Below are 16,920 nucleotides of genomic sequence, written 5' to 3'. Positions count from 1 at the left end.
AAATGCCTTTATTTAAACAAATCAGCTCAGGAGGGGAGAAATCGATGGGTCGCGCCCAGGAGTGGCACGGAGGAGGAGGGTGATGCAGCTTTGTCCGCTGGTCTGCAGGCAGAGCTGGGGATTCCGTCCTCATGAGAGATTAGGAGATTCTGCCTTTTCGGTCCAACACCCCGGGTCGTCTCTTTAATCAACATCTTTTCAGGTTAGGGTGAGAAGCAAAAAAGGATCCAAGCAGGTACTGGACTACGTTCCCATCCTTAGACGTCACTTAGGTCACTTAGTTATATGTTGGCTCCTAATTCTTAGGGGTTTCCCTGGAAAACTGCAAAATTCGGGGCGCAATGCATTTCTCATCTGCATACTAGCCCTGATGCCACTCCCATTCTCCTGGTACCTGGAGGGTCCGTCCCGGTGTCCCTGCCTGGCAAGCATCAGGGTGACAATGGTTAATCACCAACCATTAACAGGTAATTGAAGAAGAACTCTTAATGAAGCTAACTTACCAGCACTGGACTAACTTGTTTTTAACTCTGCAACCTTAATAAAAATAGATAACTTTTTATTCATAACAATTCCATCAGTATGCCAAGGCCCTGGCTGCACCTTTTGTCTCTTAATGAGGTTCATTTTTCATTTCCATGACAACAAATGGGAAAAAAATTCTCTTGATAAACCTAACCCCCAACACCAGGATTATCTAATATTCATCAGTTTCAGTCTCCTGATTCTGTGCTGACCAAAAAAAAAAATGTTAGTGTGTAGGATCATAAAGGTGTTTGTCCTGGGTAGAGCCTTTATGGATCTCCTGAAAGGAGCACAGATGAGAAAATTGGACTACTGAGAGAAGCTAGTTCAAGTAATTATGCCACTGTTGCCTGACCAGTTATTTTTGCTGAATGCTGAAAAGAGTATGAGATCTTTAGGGTATTTTTTTTAACTGGAAAAGGAAAGACATAGATTCCCGACGTTTCATAAATGAAGCCCACAACTGGGCAAGAAAATAAAACTCTGTAGTCAGATGGCTACACAGCAGGTATTTGTTTATTCAGCTCTAGGAGTGCGAGGGATCTCTCCACCACAAAACTCACTCATTCTTCTTTAGCGTTCAGTTACATTTTAAAAGTCTTTCCATGCAACATCACAATTACGACATGTCATTAGCATGCTCATATTTGCATATAGCTGTGTCATGGTTTTATAGCAGTTTGTTGCTTCCGCGCATAGCTCAGTTCCCTCTGTGGCGGTTGTCAGTCTTCTGGTGGTCTTTTGATGAAGACTTCTGTAATCTTCCTCACATTTGAACTTTTTAACTCTATCTTCAGTGCATGCCTGGTGCTTCTTGGTTTTCAATCTAACTTGTTTATAGCTAATTTTGCAGTTTGCAAATTCCATTAAAACTTGCTATCTTGCATTTGATGGCGCTTGTTATCGCACTAGCTTTGTTGTCTTGCTTGCTTTACCTCTGCATCTTGTTACAATGTTACTTGTGGTTAACCTTTTGTTACATACCACTTAGGTTTCATAATAAGTGAGCTATTAAGTATTATTTACAGATAATATTCAGTTCAGAAAAAAATATAAATCTTAGGGAAATAAACATGCTTATCTTTAGCATTATTAAGTACAGTTGTAGGCTGGCCAAAATAAGTATACAATTTGCTTGAACAGACTACAAAGATAGATATAGATATACAGATCAATAATCTGGTAATTGTTTGTAGGATACATTAGACTGACTTTCTACTGAGTTGCATATTTCCCTCCTTGAGGAGTCTTATTTTTTTTTAATTAGGGTTTTGCATTTACATATTATTTAGGAAGACTGTGAGATGGGGGAAATTGAAATTTCTTCGATTCCTAATATTTCAGGTATGGTTGAAAAGATTAAATTGAAGATTTGACATGTCTCTTCTTGAGACGCCGTTTTATTAGTTTCAATGAAACTATGGGAAAAACAAAAACTCCCACATTTTTAGTGTTAGACTATCAAGGCATTACTTTATTCTGGCCAGGATGTTGTTTTGGCCAGGATGTGCAACAGAAATAATTTCATCCACACATTGCCCGGGTGTGAAGAGAAAATCATTCAATGACACATGACTCTTTACTAGATTTTTCACATACTTATACAGTCAAAACCCAGATAAATTGGTTCACTGCTCATTGGTCCCAAGTCGCACAATTCTTAGTATTTGGTTTCTTATCGGTTATGGATTTCTTCTCCTCTGATGCTAATTTGGTCCTTATTCCTTGGTTCTCTTATCAGTCTTTTATGGACCCGGTGTCTCTGACTATGCCGGGTGATGTTTGGAGTTTATGGTCATTAATGGTAATAATGGTCATTAATGGTTCTTATTTTTTCTGTATCTTCTTGCTACTCCCAGTCTCTTGGGATGTTAAGCTAATCACGCCTTGAGTCATGAAACAGTCCTTTGAAAAGAAACTTCAATTCTCTTCCCCCAGGGCAAAGGCGAACAAGACTGACTAAAGTTACAAAAAAATTTTAAACTTTGTATAATTTCTAACATTAGGACAGCTGTACATAGTAGACAGTTTTTGTAGAACATCTCAAATCAAAGTGAACATAAAAAATTAATTTAAATTCATCTACCATTTCATCTGTACAAAGTGATTTATTAATGCATGACTTGTTTTCTCCAGATTGCTACAATTTCTCCAGGGATAGCATCATGTGAAAACACTCTAAATACATTGAGATATGCAAATAGGTATGGAAAATGTTATTTATTGCTTATAGATATATTGGCTGTTGGTCGCTGATATTTGGAATGTTCTTGTTCCATAATGTTCCATAATTATTTTAACTACTTGAATAATTTTAGTGTACTTGCATTTCTTAATAAGATTCAACCCAAAATACCGATTACTGATTCAGGCTCACATTCAATTAAATTTGCAACTTTTTGCAACCATTACAAGAGAATCAATAGAAACTGCATTTAAGCCATTATCCAGAAATTGATATAGTGGGGATTGCAAGGAATCTGGGAGATGTCTCTCTTAGTTTTGTCCCTGCTCTGGAGGTATCACCTCTTGCATTAGGGGAAGGCAGTTTTCATGATGATTCCCTGGGGTGTTAGCTGAAATACCTTTCTGCAATGTGATTTTTCATCCTCTTGGTGGAATTGCATTCAGTTGCCAGCATGTTTCTTTTATATATATGATATACCACACCATATATAGATCTATCTCAACTAGCTTATTCTTATGAAAATTCGGCAGTTGCTGTGCTTAAATTTTATATTTCCCAACTTCACGCAAATATCTAAGACCCCTAAATACAGTCAGCTAATCCAACAGTGACATAATCAGTGGAGAAGAAGTTAGTGCCTCCAGAGCCTGATGCATTATCTCTGAGACCTGTATGGTTCTGTGTTTGTCTCTTCAGTCAGTGTGAAAGGAGCCTTCCACAGCTGCAGTTCTATGATTAATGTTTGGGGAGATTGAGTCCTACATACACCTGCAATCAGACCCTGCACCCCAGAGACCCACCCACCACTTTGCTGCAAAGAACAAAGGAGGCAAACAAGTTTCTGGGCCATCAGAAAGCCTGGTTTTGCCAGAAGAAGCTACCACCTAGTGGTCTGCTTGCCCCAGTGAACGATAGGGCAGAACCACATCCTCTCCTGTTTTGCTTCCCCTGCCCCCTCCCTGCAGCCAGTCACTAATCGGGCACAAAGGGCTGCTAGGGTAACTTATAGTCCGTTCCTCTTGGTATCCAAATGTCTTCCTGTTTAGATCAAGTTAGTAGTAAATCCACCTGGCTTGAACCAGTCTATGTGATTCCCTTCCTGGTGAGAAGGGGGCATCTAGTCCCCTGCTTACAGTAACATAATGAAGTATGTGCCACATTAATCAGAACTAGTTGGATCTTTCTATCCCTTATAGAATACATACTGCTGAAGTGACTTCAGAAATGGACACTGAAAAACAAATACCTACTCCTAGTATGCTAAACTGGTGTGCAGAAACTGTTTCTTCCCCTTGCTGTTAAATTCATATGTTATTAGGGGGTTGTACTGGTTTTGGCTGGGTAGAGTTAATTTTTTATGCCTATCACTGTAAAGTTGCTTCATGTGTTTTGTGTAGTATTTTGATTTTTTTTCTACCAACATATAGTTTTCATAATACAAGTAAGTAGTTTTTAGGTGCTGAACACCAGTGTCTGCGCAGTGTAAGATGGTGAAGTATAGAATTTAAGGCACTGTAGTGGTTTGATATGTTAAAAGGATCAGTTTAATGAAATACTGAATGTAGAGCAAATTTTATTAACTGCAAAAACTGAAATCTGGAATTGCTCTTCTGAAAACACTGCTATTATACTTTCCTGCAAATTACCAGCACTGATATTGTTCAATTTTGTTAGTGATCTGTAACCATTTGCAGAAAATTTAAATATGTCAAGTCTTCTTTTTTAATGTAAAAATAATTTTATTGTTAAACTATTAAAGAATGCGAAACAATTATTTTAACTGTGTTTGAGATATTTTTCTTTTAATTTGCTGCTGTGTTTTGATGCTGCAGAGTAAAGGAATTTGGAATTAGTCCTTCAGACATTCCCTTCTCACAGGGTAGTGGCAGTCGCTCTGATCTCTCTCCTTCCTATGAGTATGATGACTTTTCTCCTTCAATCACCAGGTGTACTTCATTCTTTATGCATAATGTTTATTTTTTAATTTTCTTTTTGGCAATGCAATTTTACAGACAAACCTTTCATTAGTCCCCTTGCCTTGAGTCACACATACTTTGTTTTTATTTTGTTTGTCAGGTGATGGTTCTGCATGATCTGCAATCATCTTCTCATTATTTTGTTCACAAGACCACACTCTGTATCCAGGCTTGCTAGTTTACTTCATACATTAAAAAAAAAAAGAAGTGATGTCTCCTTCATACATTTAATGGACCAAATCTGACAAGTCTGTGTTTAGGGTAATTTGAATATAAATAATTTAAAAAGAAAACCATTTTAATGCATATGTATTTTAAAAACTTATAATCATTCAAAAGATTAATGAAATACAGTTTCCATTGTACTAAATATGTGCTACTTCAAAAAGAAACTCCCCTTAAAAATTAAGAATTTGTTCTAAAACTTGCTATACTTGCAAAGTTTGATGTCTGTTTCATGTGTTCTTTTAAATAGGCCTTTTTTTGATAGAATCATGATCAATCTTTAAACTATTTTCGTGCTGCAAGAACCTTACATTTTAATAATATAATTTCACCTTTATAATTATTTTAATTAAAGGATCTATTCATTCTCTGAGATAGTTGGCTGCAAGTTATTATTTTCTTCAAAATTCTTGGTGGATTTGCTTATAACATCTAGTAGGGTACCGATTGACTAATATTTTTAAAGCACAATTGTGTGCACAGATAAAAAAGGTTGGTCAAGTTTAGGATGCTGAATGAACTTTTCTTTCAAATATTATTCCTTATTGAGGAGTTAATTTTTGCCCTCTTAACAGTTAATGAGTACTAAGATTTCAATTTAAAAATGCCTCTTGTGAGAAGATGGACTGCAATCTATCTGCAAATAGTTGAAAGTCTGTGCTTTTTAGGAGTTGAACTAACATCTTTTTGTCACTGACAGTACATTAAATTTGTGAAGCTAAAATCAACATCCTTATTAAATGAAATAAATTATGCATAAATGAGCTTTATTTTTGGTTGTGACTCTTTTGAACAGGAAATTACTAATTTACAATTTAAATATTTTCTGAATGTAGGGTGAAGGAGTTGATGGTTGATCCTAGTGCTGCAGGAGATCTCTCACCTATTATACACCATGCTCCCAATCAGATCGATGACTTAGAGACACAGTGGGGTGTGGGGAGCTCTCCTCAGAGAGATGATCTCAAACTGCTTTGTGAACAAAATGTGAGTGGCTTACAGCATTGCACAGAAAGCGATGATAAATACAGCGGCAAAACAAATCCAGAGTAATGTGTATTTATAGCCTGTTAGCAATATCATTTAGTAGATACAGCATGCCTTTTCACTTTATGCTATTATGTTCATTCCCATATAGACAAAAAAAAAAAAAAAGTTTCCTGAATGGTGAAAGGAGAATGTTTTACTTTTCTTTATCTTCCTTGCTGATTATGGCTTTTAATATCTAGGCAGGGTCTGTTCTAGGCTCTCACATTTTTAGTGTGCATTTTTCCAGTATATCTTTATATCTTATTAGATAGTTAGAAGTAGCCTGGGAAATACATCCATTTTATTTAACACTCCTGTGGTTTGACCATTATTTTTCCTGCATGGAACCCTGTTTTGAGCGAGTTTGTCTTTCTCTGTGTTTAGAAATCTGGTTACCCATCATTCCTCTTCCCAACATCCTGATTTTCATGGAGTGAAACCCCAGAGCAATGTTTGGGAGAAAGCCACATCATGTTCCCAGGATGTCTCCTTGGGCTGCATGAATGGAGAGCTGGGATTGAGAGGCACCTTATAAAGGGCATTTTTTTGCCCTCACTACTCATTATCAGCTCTATTCCTGGTTCCTTAAATGTTCAAGTTGATTTGTGAAAATGCTGATTAAAGGTACAAAAGAAAAATCCTTACTACCCTAAATTATTTTTCTCTAGACTCTCTGCCTTTTCAAACACCGCTCTATGGCATTTGCTGTATTTCTCATTTTAATAGCTGTCTTTTCTTCCTGGACTTTATTTTATAAGAACATGCTAGTGATTCCTAGAGCTTCCCACTGGACAGTCCTTACAGCCAGATATAATTTCATATCTTTTCCTTGTTCATGTGGAATTCAATTATGCTTTTCAATGTGTTTTAAAAAATATTTTAAAAGCATGGTAGAAGGAACCATATTGCTTTGCTAAAACATTAACTGCAGCCTACCTAGTTCTTTCCCCTTTTATTGTGATTAACTGTTTATGTTTAAAGAACTCCTGTTTGTCCCAGTTTGTAAATCGAAGTTGTGCATTTTTCTAATGTATTCATCACAACATATTTTTTAAATTTTTTACTTTACATTTATTACACTTTTTTCCAAAGGGTTAATTTAATTTTGTTTTCTTGAAATGCATTGAATATAATTGCTGTTCTCTTTTTTGAAAATTGGCACAACAAAAAATCCTGACAGAACAGAAGTTTTCTTATTAAAACCTACTAGAAATTAACATTCTTCCCTTATAAATTCCTCCTCCCACTATTTTAACTTGGAGTTTTTTTCATGGGGAATATTCTGTTTTCCAGTATCCATTAGAGTTAGTGGCTGGAAATTTTTAATGAATATTAATTAACTCTTTGAACAATTTAAATTTATTGCTCTGTCCACTCATTTCTGGACATTTTCTTGTTAGAAAGTATTAAGTTTTATTTTTGACAGGTTCTACTTTCTGCATATTTCTTTTTATGATCTGTGATTATATTCAATATATTTTGTGTAGCCACAGTTCTTTTGAGTCTAACAGGCTTAACTATTGTTTTTAGGAAGAGGAAGTTTCTCCACAGTTGTTTACTTTCCATGAAGCTGTGTCACAAATGGTGGAAATGGAAGAGCAAGTAGTAGAAGACCACAGGGCTGTCTTCCAGGTAAAAGATGGACCCTACCTTGTTTTATCCTAATACTAGAATTCAGGTTTTGCCAATAAAAGTGCATACTCTTGAAGATATAGGATATCATCTGGTCATTCTGCTGCTTTCAGAGATTTCCTAAACAGAAAAGTTGCTATTTTCTTTTTACTATTTCAACTATTTACTATATTTTTTGTGTTAGTCCTTTTCCAGCATTAGTGACAGGTTTTTTTCTAGTTGTAGGGTGCTTATTCAGATTGGTCTCAAAATTTTCAATTTCACTGTCTAGTCTATGCCAGTATTCCAATGCTAAAGCTGGCAATTAATAGCAATGTGTCTATATAGTAATGTCCCTATCAGCACCATTTCTGTGTGGTCATCTCCCTCTAAAATACAGCAATACTCCCTTGTAGTATTTTCTTTAAATATCCTTCTGTGACATCTTTCTCTGAGTTACTGAGATCTAAAAGAAACAAGTATATTTCTAAGTTCCTCTTTTCTTCCTTTTTGCAGATACATAAAGTTTTCATTTGCTACTAGTCAGGGTCTTTGAAAGGAGTACTGACAACATAGTGTAATGCTGATCAGCACCACAGAGCCTTTTATAGTTGCAAAATAAATTCTAATATGTATGAGTTACTAGTTTTCAGAAGGAAATGTGAATTATTTCAGTTCATAACCGTAGAATCTTTAGTCAGGTTGTCCATTTGGAGCATCTGCTACAAGAAAATAGCAAAACATTAAACCTTGAGGGAATACACACGTCATGGTTTGAGACTGGCCCAATGCCAGGCACCCACGAGAGTCGCTTGCTCACCCTCCCCTGCCACAGCTGGGCAGAGGAGGGGAAAAAATTAACAAACAGTTAATGAGCGAGATAAGGACTGGGAGAAATATTTCAAGGGCAAACCAGGCTCAACTTAAGTTGCAAAGTGAATTTTATTACTAACAGAATCAGAGGAGGAATATGAGAAGTAAAATAAGCCCTTAAAACACCGTTTTCCCCCCAGCCCCTCCTTCCTTCCCACCAACAGCGCAGGGAGACAGGGCATTGGGGTTTTGGTCAGTTTATCACCAAGATTTTCTTCTGCTGCTCTGGGAGAGGAGTCCTTCCTCTGTGAGACTGTGGCGGCCCTCCCACAGGAGACAGTTCTCTGTGAACTTCTCTGGTGTGGGTCCACTCTCACGAGCAGCAGCCATACCCCACCTGCTGCAACGTGAACTCCCCTCCACAGGCAGACAGTCCTCCTAAAACTGCTGTGACGTGGGTCTCTCTTTCCATGGGATGCAGTCCTCCAAGGACAGGCTGCTCCAGCCTGGAAGCAGGGGCCCCCTCTCTCCACCAGGTTTTCCACTGGATCACAGCCTCCTCCAGGCATCCACCCTCTCTGGCATGGGCACCTCCTGCCCAGGGCTGTTTGTGGATCTCTGCATGCACCATGGATCCCCATGGGCTGCAGGGGGACAACCTGCTTCTCCATGGTCTTTACCACAGCCTGCAGAGGAATCTTGACTCTGGCGCCTGGAGTGCCTCCTCCCCCTCCTTCTCCACTGACCATGGTGTCACCATTTTGTTTTCCTTCACATATTCTCACCTCTTCCTCTTCTCTGACTGGAAGCAAAACCCCGTGACTTTGTTTTGATTTTCTTCTTAAATATGTCATCACAGAGGCGTTAACAACCCCTCTCATTGGCCCAGTTTTGGCTAGCAGCATGTCCATCTTCAGAGCCATCAGACATTGGCTCTGCTGGATATGGTGGAAGCTTCCAGCAGCTCCTCACAGGAGCCATCTTTGTGGCCCCCCTGCTACCAAAAACCAGGCCATGCCAAACCAATACAACACATCTCAATTTAGGCATGTAACTTAGTGGAATATTGATATGTGTTCATGTAATACAGTAATGATGCTAAATAACACATTTTAGAACAGATGTAGATATTTAGCTATTTTGAAACATTAGCCCTGAAGTAAAGCATGCGGAAGTATAAAAGTCATGCCATATGCCATAGCTGTGTCCTAATGCTTGCAACTTCTGGAGAGACAAACTGCATTAGGTTAAGATGTTATGGCCTCTGTGTGTCCATCTGGCCTTATGCTGGAGATTACTGCCCCTCACAGCAGTCATTAGAAGGAAATGTGTCTGAGTCTCAGCGACTTTCATTTGCAGCATTACTTGTTAGTTTATGCCATGGGTGAAGATGGGTTGCACGAATATAAAATCTACAAGCTGTAACATGCAGAAGTTGTCTTCTGTCAGCTTTTTCCTGGAATCTGTTGATTTTGGGATACAAAACATCCCATCCTAACAAAAAATCTCTAAAATAGATTAACTGAATTAATTGTACTCTGAACGTCTTGATCTTCCTTTGTTTCTTAGATATACAAGTTTACGTTAGATGGCATAAATCCTATCCCGATGTGAGAGCTCCATCTGTCCTGAAAGCCAACAAAACATATACGGTGTTTGGGCTATGCTTTCAATATTACTTGAACTACTGAGCACAGAGGGAGACTTGATTTTAGTATTTCAGGCTCAGCATGCATAGAACTGCAAAGCATTTCCAAGGAGATCAGTTCGTCTAATCACAGCTTTGCATGATTCTGTAACATTTAAGGGCCTGGTTGCATTCTTCTCTGCTATAAGCCTTTATTTTTAAAATTTTTTAAAATAATTTGTAGTATTCAGAGGGCAAAGATGCCTAAGATCTGCTTTAACCATCTTTTACAGTACTTATTTGTCTGGAGAGTTAGCTCTTCTTTTATACAGTTTCTCTCAAAACTGATTTTGAGTATGGACAGAATTATTTTGGCTCCTTGACTGCAATGACACAATAATGATTATTGTCAGTGGCAACCAGCCCATACTTAAAAATGAAATCTGGCTTCAAATTTTGATACCTATTTAAGGGCACATAACCATGAAATAAAGTTCTTAATTTCTTAGTTTTACAACCATCTAATGTTCTGAATTTGAAGAGAACTGGGGTAGCTGGGGTTTGTCTGTTGCTGTTATGACCATTGGAGTTAAGAAACTATGTAGAAAACATGCAATTTTGCTAAATTAGGAATAAGGATTCATGTTAGGATTGAAACATTATAGTGAGGTGACTAGACAGTAAAAGTGTGATCATCATGAGAAAAGGAATAATTCAGCTCATGAATTGTCTTGAAATTTGCATTGAAACTTTGTTAATGTATTTAGTTGAGGTTTTGTTAACTTTTATCTAGGAATCTATTAGATGGCTGGAACATGAAAAAGCTCTTCTTGAGATGACAGAAGAAGTAGACTATGATGTGGATTCTTATGCTACGCAACTTGAAGCAATTCTTGAGCAAAAAATTGATATTCTGACCGAACTTAGAGGTAGATTGCTTTTAATCACGTTTGTGTGCATTTTCATATGCCATGGACACTTGCAGTAATAATGAGATTAAAAGAGTGTGGTTATGTTTTGGGGTCTTTTTTCACCTTATGCTGTCCTATAATGTTCTGAGAAAGGAACACTTATTTAAGAACAAGTTCTCATCTCTATTCAATCCATTCTAGTTTAATGGAAGAGTCTGCTTTACCTCCAAGAAGTATAAACTTGATCCTGCAACTTTGGGTTGGTTTTTTTTTTCCTTTGTTCCAAAAGAATAAAGGAAAGAAAAAGAAAGCCTGCTGTTGTTTTTCAGTCTGTGCTTAAGAGTAATGTCAAGTTCTGAGTAGCATGGCTTTTAGCCTACTTTTTTCCTTAGCAGCCTTTCTGTCAAAATTTTGTCAGCCTCTCTTTGTTGAAAAACCAACTGCAGATAATGTTTAGTTACCAAAATTGACTCTTTGATATGTCTTTTAAATTTATCATGTCAGCTTGGTACCTCATGGCGATTAATTTTTTTTTTCAGTTTCTCTATGTATCTGCATTCCAGCAGACATGCCATATTGGTTTAGTTTGGATTTTTTTTATCTGTGTTAGAAAACTCTTTATGAAATAAAATCTTACATTTTACTCAGCCTGAGTATCTGGTGTAAGTTAGAATACATCAAGCAAATCAGATGTGGCCTGCTTGCTTTGTATGCATGTATTGGTACCAGTATACTTTAGCAAAGAATTTGACGTACATTCCTTTGTTTCTTATGGATGATGGCTTCCTCTTCAGGAAGAGACAATTTGAGACAACAGCAGTAAAAAAACAGTTTAGGTGTCTCCCTGTTCCTCCATTACTTATTAGATAATGCTTTTGAAACAAGATACTGGGGATAAAGGATATCTAAAAGATCCTTGCATCTTTACAAATAGCATGATATAACATATATAGCTTTACAGGAGGGAAGAACTGTTAAAGCTTCTTTCTCACAGTAACTTTTCTGTTATGCTCATGGAACATAATGGTCACTGAATATTTCAGCTTTTAGTCCTGTCACTTTGGGACTGACATTTTTATGCTGTCAGTTTTGTTTCCTTCTTTCCATTCCTGGGCATATTACTGTGGAACAGGAGTGGAGGAGGAATATAAATAGGAAAGGATGACATACTTATTTTCTAAGGTTTCTCTTATTCTCATGCTAGCTGTGATGAAAAAAATGATTGATGCATTTCTGTTTACCTCCAAAATTTAATCACAAATGCTTTTCACATTCATAGAAAAGTTGTTATCATAGAATCACAGAATAGTTTTGGTTGGAAGGGACCTTAAAGATCATTTTATTCCCCTCCTGCCATAGGCAGGGACATCTTCCACTAAACCAGGTTGCTCCAAGCCCTGTCCAACCTGGCCTTGAACACTTTCAGGGATGGGGCAGCCACAGGTTTTCTGGTCAACCTGTGCCAGGACCTCACCACCCTCACAGGGAAGAATTTCTTCCTAAGAAGAGACAGGGTGTCCTGGGGTGACTTTATGATGCTCATATCCCCATTTGTCTGTTTAGCCCAGAAATAAGTTTTGCACCTTTAAGATTGTTTTGAGGGTGGAGGGGGGGGGAAGAAGAAGCACACAGTTTGTTTTCAGAAACTGCACTCACTCCTCCACATTCCTGGTCCTGTGTTGTCTGTGGACGGACAGATGGCGGGACAGACCTCTCTTCTTCTTTTAGTTAGTTTTTAGCTAGCTGTCGTGGTTTGACCAGGAAGTGAGTTTCTGGGAAAGTTGTGGTCAAACCAATCAGTGGCCAGATTTGAAATTGGCACCTGTTGTGGCCACTGGGGACCTGGATAGGCCTCTGAGAACACACAGGGGTTAAAAGCAGAGGATTCCCAGAGGACTTTATCTTTTGAGTCTGGCAGTGAGTGGAGTCTGACCTCTCCCCTGCCCAGCTGTGTCTGGGTGGGGGAGGCCATGTGGCCTGTGGGGAGGGAGGCCAGAGCCCCTGCAAGGTGCAGGGGTGGAGGAGACCTGGGATGTTTGGGCAGCGCCCCCCGGGAGAGAGTGATAGAGACTTTGCTGGCTTGAAATTTGATATCTTGTGCTGGCACCATGGCCAGGAGAAGAAGGGGGGGGGGGGGGGGGTGGCAAGGTGCCCAGCCGCAGGCAGACTGTGGCTGAAAGTTTTAACCCTTTTGGTGCTGGGACAGTGAAAGCTGTAAAAAACAGTAATCCTCCCCAGCTGCAGCTGACAGTTTAGAGGGGACGGAGGATGGGAAAATGAGACGAAGGCTTGAGTGGGTGAAGAAATACCAGCAGATGAGAAGCACCCTAGATGGAGGAGATGGAGTGGCCTTTTGGCTGGACTTTTCTCTTACATGTCCATGGGACGGAACCAAATCTTCATGTAATGTAGAGACTGCACCTTGGGGGAGGCGGTTGGCCAGAAGCCAAGAGTGACAAAGCCGTTGTGAGAAGAAGTAGAGGGAACAGAGACTGATGAGGAGGGTGTGGTGGAGCCCTCTGCCTTCAGCGGAGAAGGATCTCTGTTCATGAGGCCCCTCAGCCCCAGGGGGTGAAATATGGGGGGGACAGGTGTCCCAAATGATGAGAGGCTGCCACTTCTTGGAACTGGGCACGGCATTCTTAAAAGGGCCTAAGGAGCAGTTTGGATCCATGGACAGTGGTGAGAGCACTGGACATGGAAGGAAGATAGTCACCACGGCAGATTCTCTCCAGGCAGCTGCCACATGTGACATGGAAGCACAGGAGGTTCCAACTATTTTTCCTGGGGAGGCCCATGGTGCAAGAGGGAGACTCCTCTCTCCTGATGAACTGGGGGGAAGTTGTGTGAAGTATGGTATTGGATTGAGAATTCAGTGTTAGAGGGGATTGAGTGTTAGAGGTGGGGAGGGAGGAGGAGTGTTTTGGAGGTATTCCATTGTAGATTGCTGTGTGTGTTTTTGTTGGGTTTTTTTTCCCCTTTTCTTTTCCTTTTGTCTCTTATGTTGTAGATTAATAAAGTGTTGTGTTTTTCCCTCCATTCCCAAGTTGGAGCCTGCTTTGTTCTGTTTCTGGGTCACATCTCACAGTAACCATTTTGGAAATATACCTTTCATGGGGGCCCTGGCATTGTGCCAGGGTCAAACCATGACACTAGCTGAGGCAGAGAAGTTCCCTGGACTGTGGTTTATTCTTTTTCTTTGGATTTGTTTAAACCTGCTCTGGACTGAACATCCAGAACAGCACTGGCAGCTGACACCTGTGGCCCACCATGGCCTGGCTTGGCCTCGGCTGTGGCATTTCCAGTGACAGAGGGACTGATAAAAGACTGAGTGAGCTGAGCCACAACCCACGAAGGGGACTTTCTGAGTTTGTCATCTCTTTTGGAGCGGCGAGAGGTTTTATTGTTTAATATTGTTCATTTTTTTGTGCTGGTGAATGCTTTGCCTGTTAAATAAACAGTTTTTTCCACTTTTCTCCAAGGCAATCTTTTTCCTGAACCAGTTGGGGGAGGGGCCGCTTGAATTTGCTTTTCTAGAGGAAACCCCTTTAGAGGTTTTTTCTCCCAAAATTGCCCTAAACCAGGACACAGGGGTAGCATCTAAGAAGGGACTATGTTGTTAAGAAATTTGTTTGTATGGTAAGTATTAAATTTAAGCTTATCTCAATCCTCTTGTAGTTTGTATCTTCAGCTGTTTTTGTGGAGGAGTGTTCTTTGTTTTGCATTAGGGCCAGTATGTGGGGCATCAGGCCTTAGTTTCAGGATCTGTGTTGAGAACAAACATATTAGTACTCATTCTCTCTTTTTCATTAAAGATAAAGTGAAATCTTTCCGGGCAGCTCTACAAGAGGAGGAACAGGCCAGTAAACAGATCAGCCCAAAAAGACCACGTGCCCTTTGAAAGGAGGCCTCTGCTGCTAAAGGAATCTATGAACCTGTACTGCTGTAGGACACATTTGTTACAAAACCCAGTGGTTGGAAGAACTCAACTACTTGAAAGTGTAAAAATGTTAGAAACATCCTGTTTATTACTCATCTAAATTATATTTTCAGTTTTGTGTGAAATGCTCCTATGATGTTTACAAAATGCTTCTAGACCAAACAGTACAACCATGCAGGGTTCAGATCTGTGAAGCAATTTGTTTAAAGTATTTCATTTATTCAAATTGTAAATTTTATGTTTGGAAATATTTGCCATGTTTTTAATAATGAAGCAGAACTGTGACAATTGAAAAGTCACAGTATTTCCTTTTAACTATGTTCAGTTTTGTTATAAAGACCATTTGTGCAGTTTTAAATTTTTTGCTCCATGTGTACCTCACTAGTGGTTTTACATATCTTCTACAGATAGCTGTGCTTACTTCTTCCCATTCTGTGCCTTGATGAAGGCTACTTAATCCTGAATATCCTCTTTCTGAAGCACAGTCTTAATAAACAACATCCATATTTGTCAATATAAATTGCTTTTAGTGTGTATATATTTTTAATGTGTTTTGAGACTTTTTTTTGGTGGCTAGTGCATTTCACAGCATGTGCCATATCCTTCAAACAGGAACTGCAAGAGCTGTTAGAGTGAACCTACAGCTCGACATTCCATCCTGCTTGCAAAAAAGCTGAAATTTAGGTTCATTTGAATACCATAAAGAATAGTTATATAATTATAACATTTTTTCTGTAATTAAAAAGAAAACACACACAAAAAAAGTAAAATTAAACAAAAATACATTGGTTGATGTATAACAAAGGGTAATGTTTAAGTACTGAGGAGAGTTGAATCTTAGAGTAATACAGATAGATATACAGTGTGTTGTATGGTGTGATAATGCTGTCAGAATAAAGGTACCATTTGACCTCTTCATATGGATAGGCTAACTGTCAAAATTCAGGGATCCAGCTAAAGGAATACATATTGACCTTTCACATATTGTTAAAATTTGGCTTTTGATGCATGATGAGCTTACATGTACATTAACTGTAGTTTGCAAATAGTTTAAGTAGCTCTGATTCTTTAAAAAAAAAAGTAGCTAATGCCTATTTTTCCCTTTGTACATTGCCAACAGCTGAAAAGTGAGGTGAAATTGCATCATTTGAGGATTTGCACAATACCTCTACCTAGTACAGGTAGAAATCCAATAAGTACCTGAATTCTCACAAATGGCACCATAGGTATTCAGCACTATTTAGATGGTGGCACTCAAATTACTTTTGCAAGTCAGTATCCAAAAAAGATGAACCTTTTGTGTAAGAACTTCTTGCCAAATGAAGAATTGCAGACCTCTCTAGGTGTTCTCCCCATTTCCAGGAGTTCATATCAATAGACTTTCCCTTGGAACTGTGCAAAAATTACTTTTGTAATTCAAGCCTGTTAGTTTGTGCCAGGCCTGAAGGGAAATAAAAGGAAAGCAATGAAAAGAGAGTTTAATGAGCCAGGAATTCTTGCAGCATTTTATATTTGTGTGTCCCATAGAAAGGCAGGGTATGGGAAGCTCCTGTTGCTTTGTGGTTAAAAATCCTCCTGTGTGTAAACATTTAAAGTGAAACAACAATGTAGATTTTACATACTCTGTTTAATAAATTAAGCTGTTAAATGAACTACAAATGAGAATTTACTTCTATGAAAATTCTTTTACACTTTGGAAAGGGTTTGATTTTGTAAACACATCTGAGTTACACTTTTCAAAAGGCCTCTGATTTCAGAATAGATATTTACTACTAGAACTATTCTGTACAAATTTGTTGTATAGGACCAAGCTCCCCAGAGGACTATCCTGACAAATTTTACAACAAACCTTAAAAGAAACACCATACATCTTTCTGAACATTTAAGAATGTCTTCCATCACAACTAAAAGAAAAAACCCCAATGAAACAGAAGGCAGCAGCTTTCTAGAGAAATCTTACTTTCTAAAAAGCCTCTGAAGATTGAGACATCCTACATGAGAAAGAGTTGTTTCCCTACTATTCATCCATGCAAGCCCAGAGCCACATTCAGAATGTGGTTCATAGGGGTATCAAA

The 16,920-nt window shown here is 38.7% G+C and overlaps 1 protein-coding gene across 7 annotated transcripts in view; it reads left to right on the top strand.

Annotated features, from left to right (window-relative positions):
* LOC135289157 (kinesin-like protein KIF2A) overlaps nt 1-16,497 on the top strand; it is a 126,889-nt gene extending 110,392 nt beyond the window's left edge. For 2 of the 7 annotated variants that reach the window (XM_064402577.1, XM_064402580.1), the window contains 6 exons: nt 2,662-2,729; nt 4,546-4,659; nt 5,751-5,901; nt 7,474-7,575; nt 10,788-10,923; nt 14,721-16,497. In XM_064402577.1, coding sequence (XP_064258647.1) covers nt 2,662-2,729; nt 4,546-4,659; nt 5,751-5,901; nt 7,474-7,575; nt 10,788-10,923; nt 14,721-14,806 — 657 coding nt within the window. In that variant the 3' untranslated portion in view covers nt 14,807-16,497. Of the gene's footprint in view, nt 1-2,661; nt 2,730-3,409; nt 4,673-5,750; nt 5,902-6,327; nt 6,568-7,473; nt 7,576-10,787; nt 10,924-14,720 lie in introns of those variants that run through there. The other 5 variants (XR_010351954.1, XM_064402578.1, XM_064402579.1 and 2 more) reach the window with 5 other exon arrangements.
* The last annotated feature ends 423 nt before the right edge of the window (nt 16,498-16,920 follow it).

This window comes from Passer domesticus, chromosome W, assembly GCF_036417665.1.
Source record: "Passer domesticus isolate bPasDom1 chromosome W, bPasDom1.hap1, whole genome shotgun sequence".
Taxonomy (NCBI): Eukaryota; Metazoa; Chordata; class Aves; order Passeriformes; family Passeridae; genus Passer; species Passer domesticus.
The sequence above is the reverse complement of the archived record's forward strand: the minus strand, read 5'-3'. Positions and strand labels throughout refer to the sequence as shown.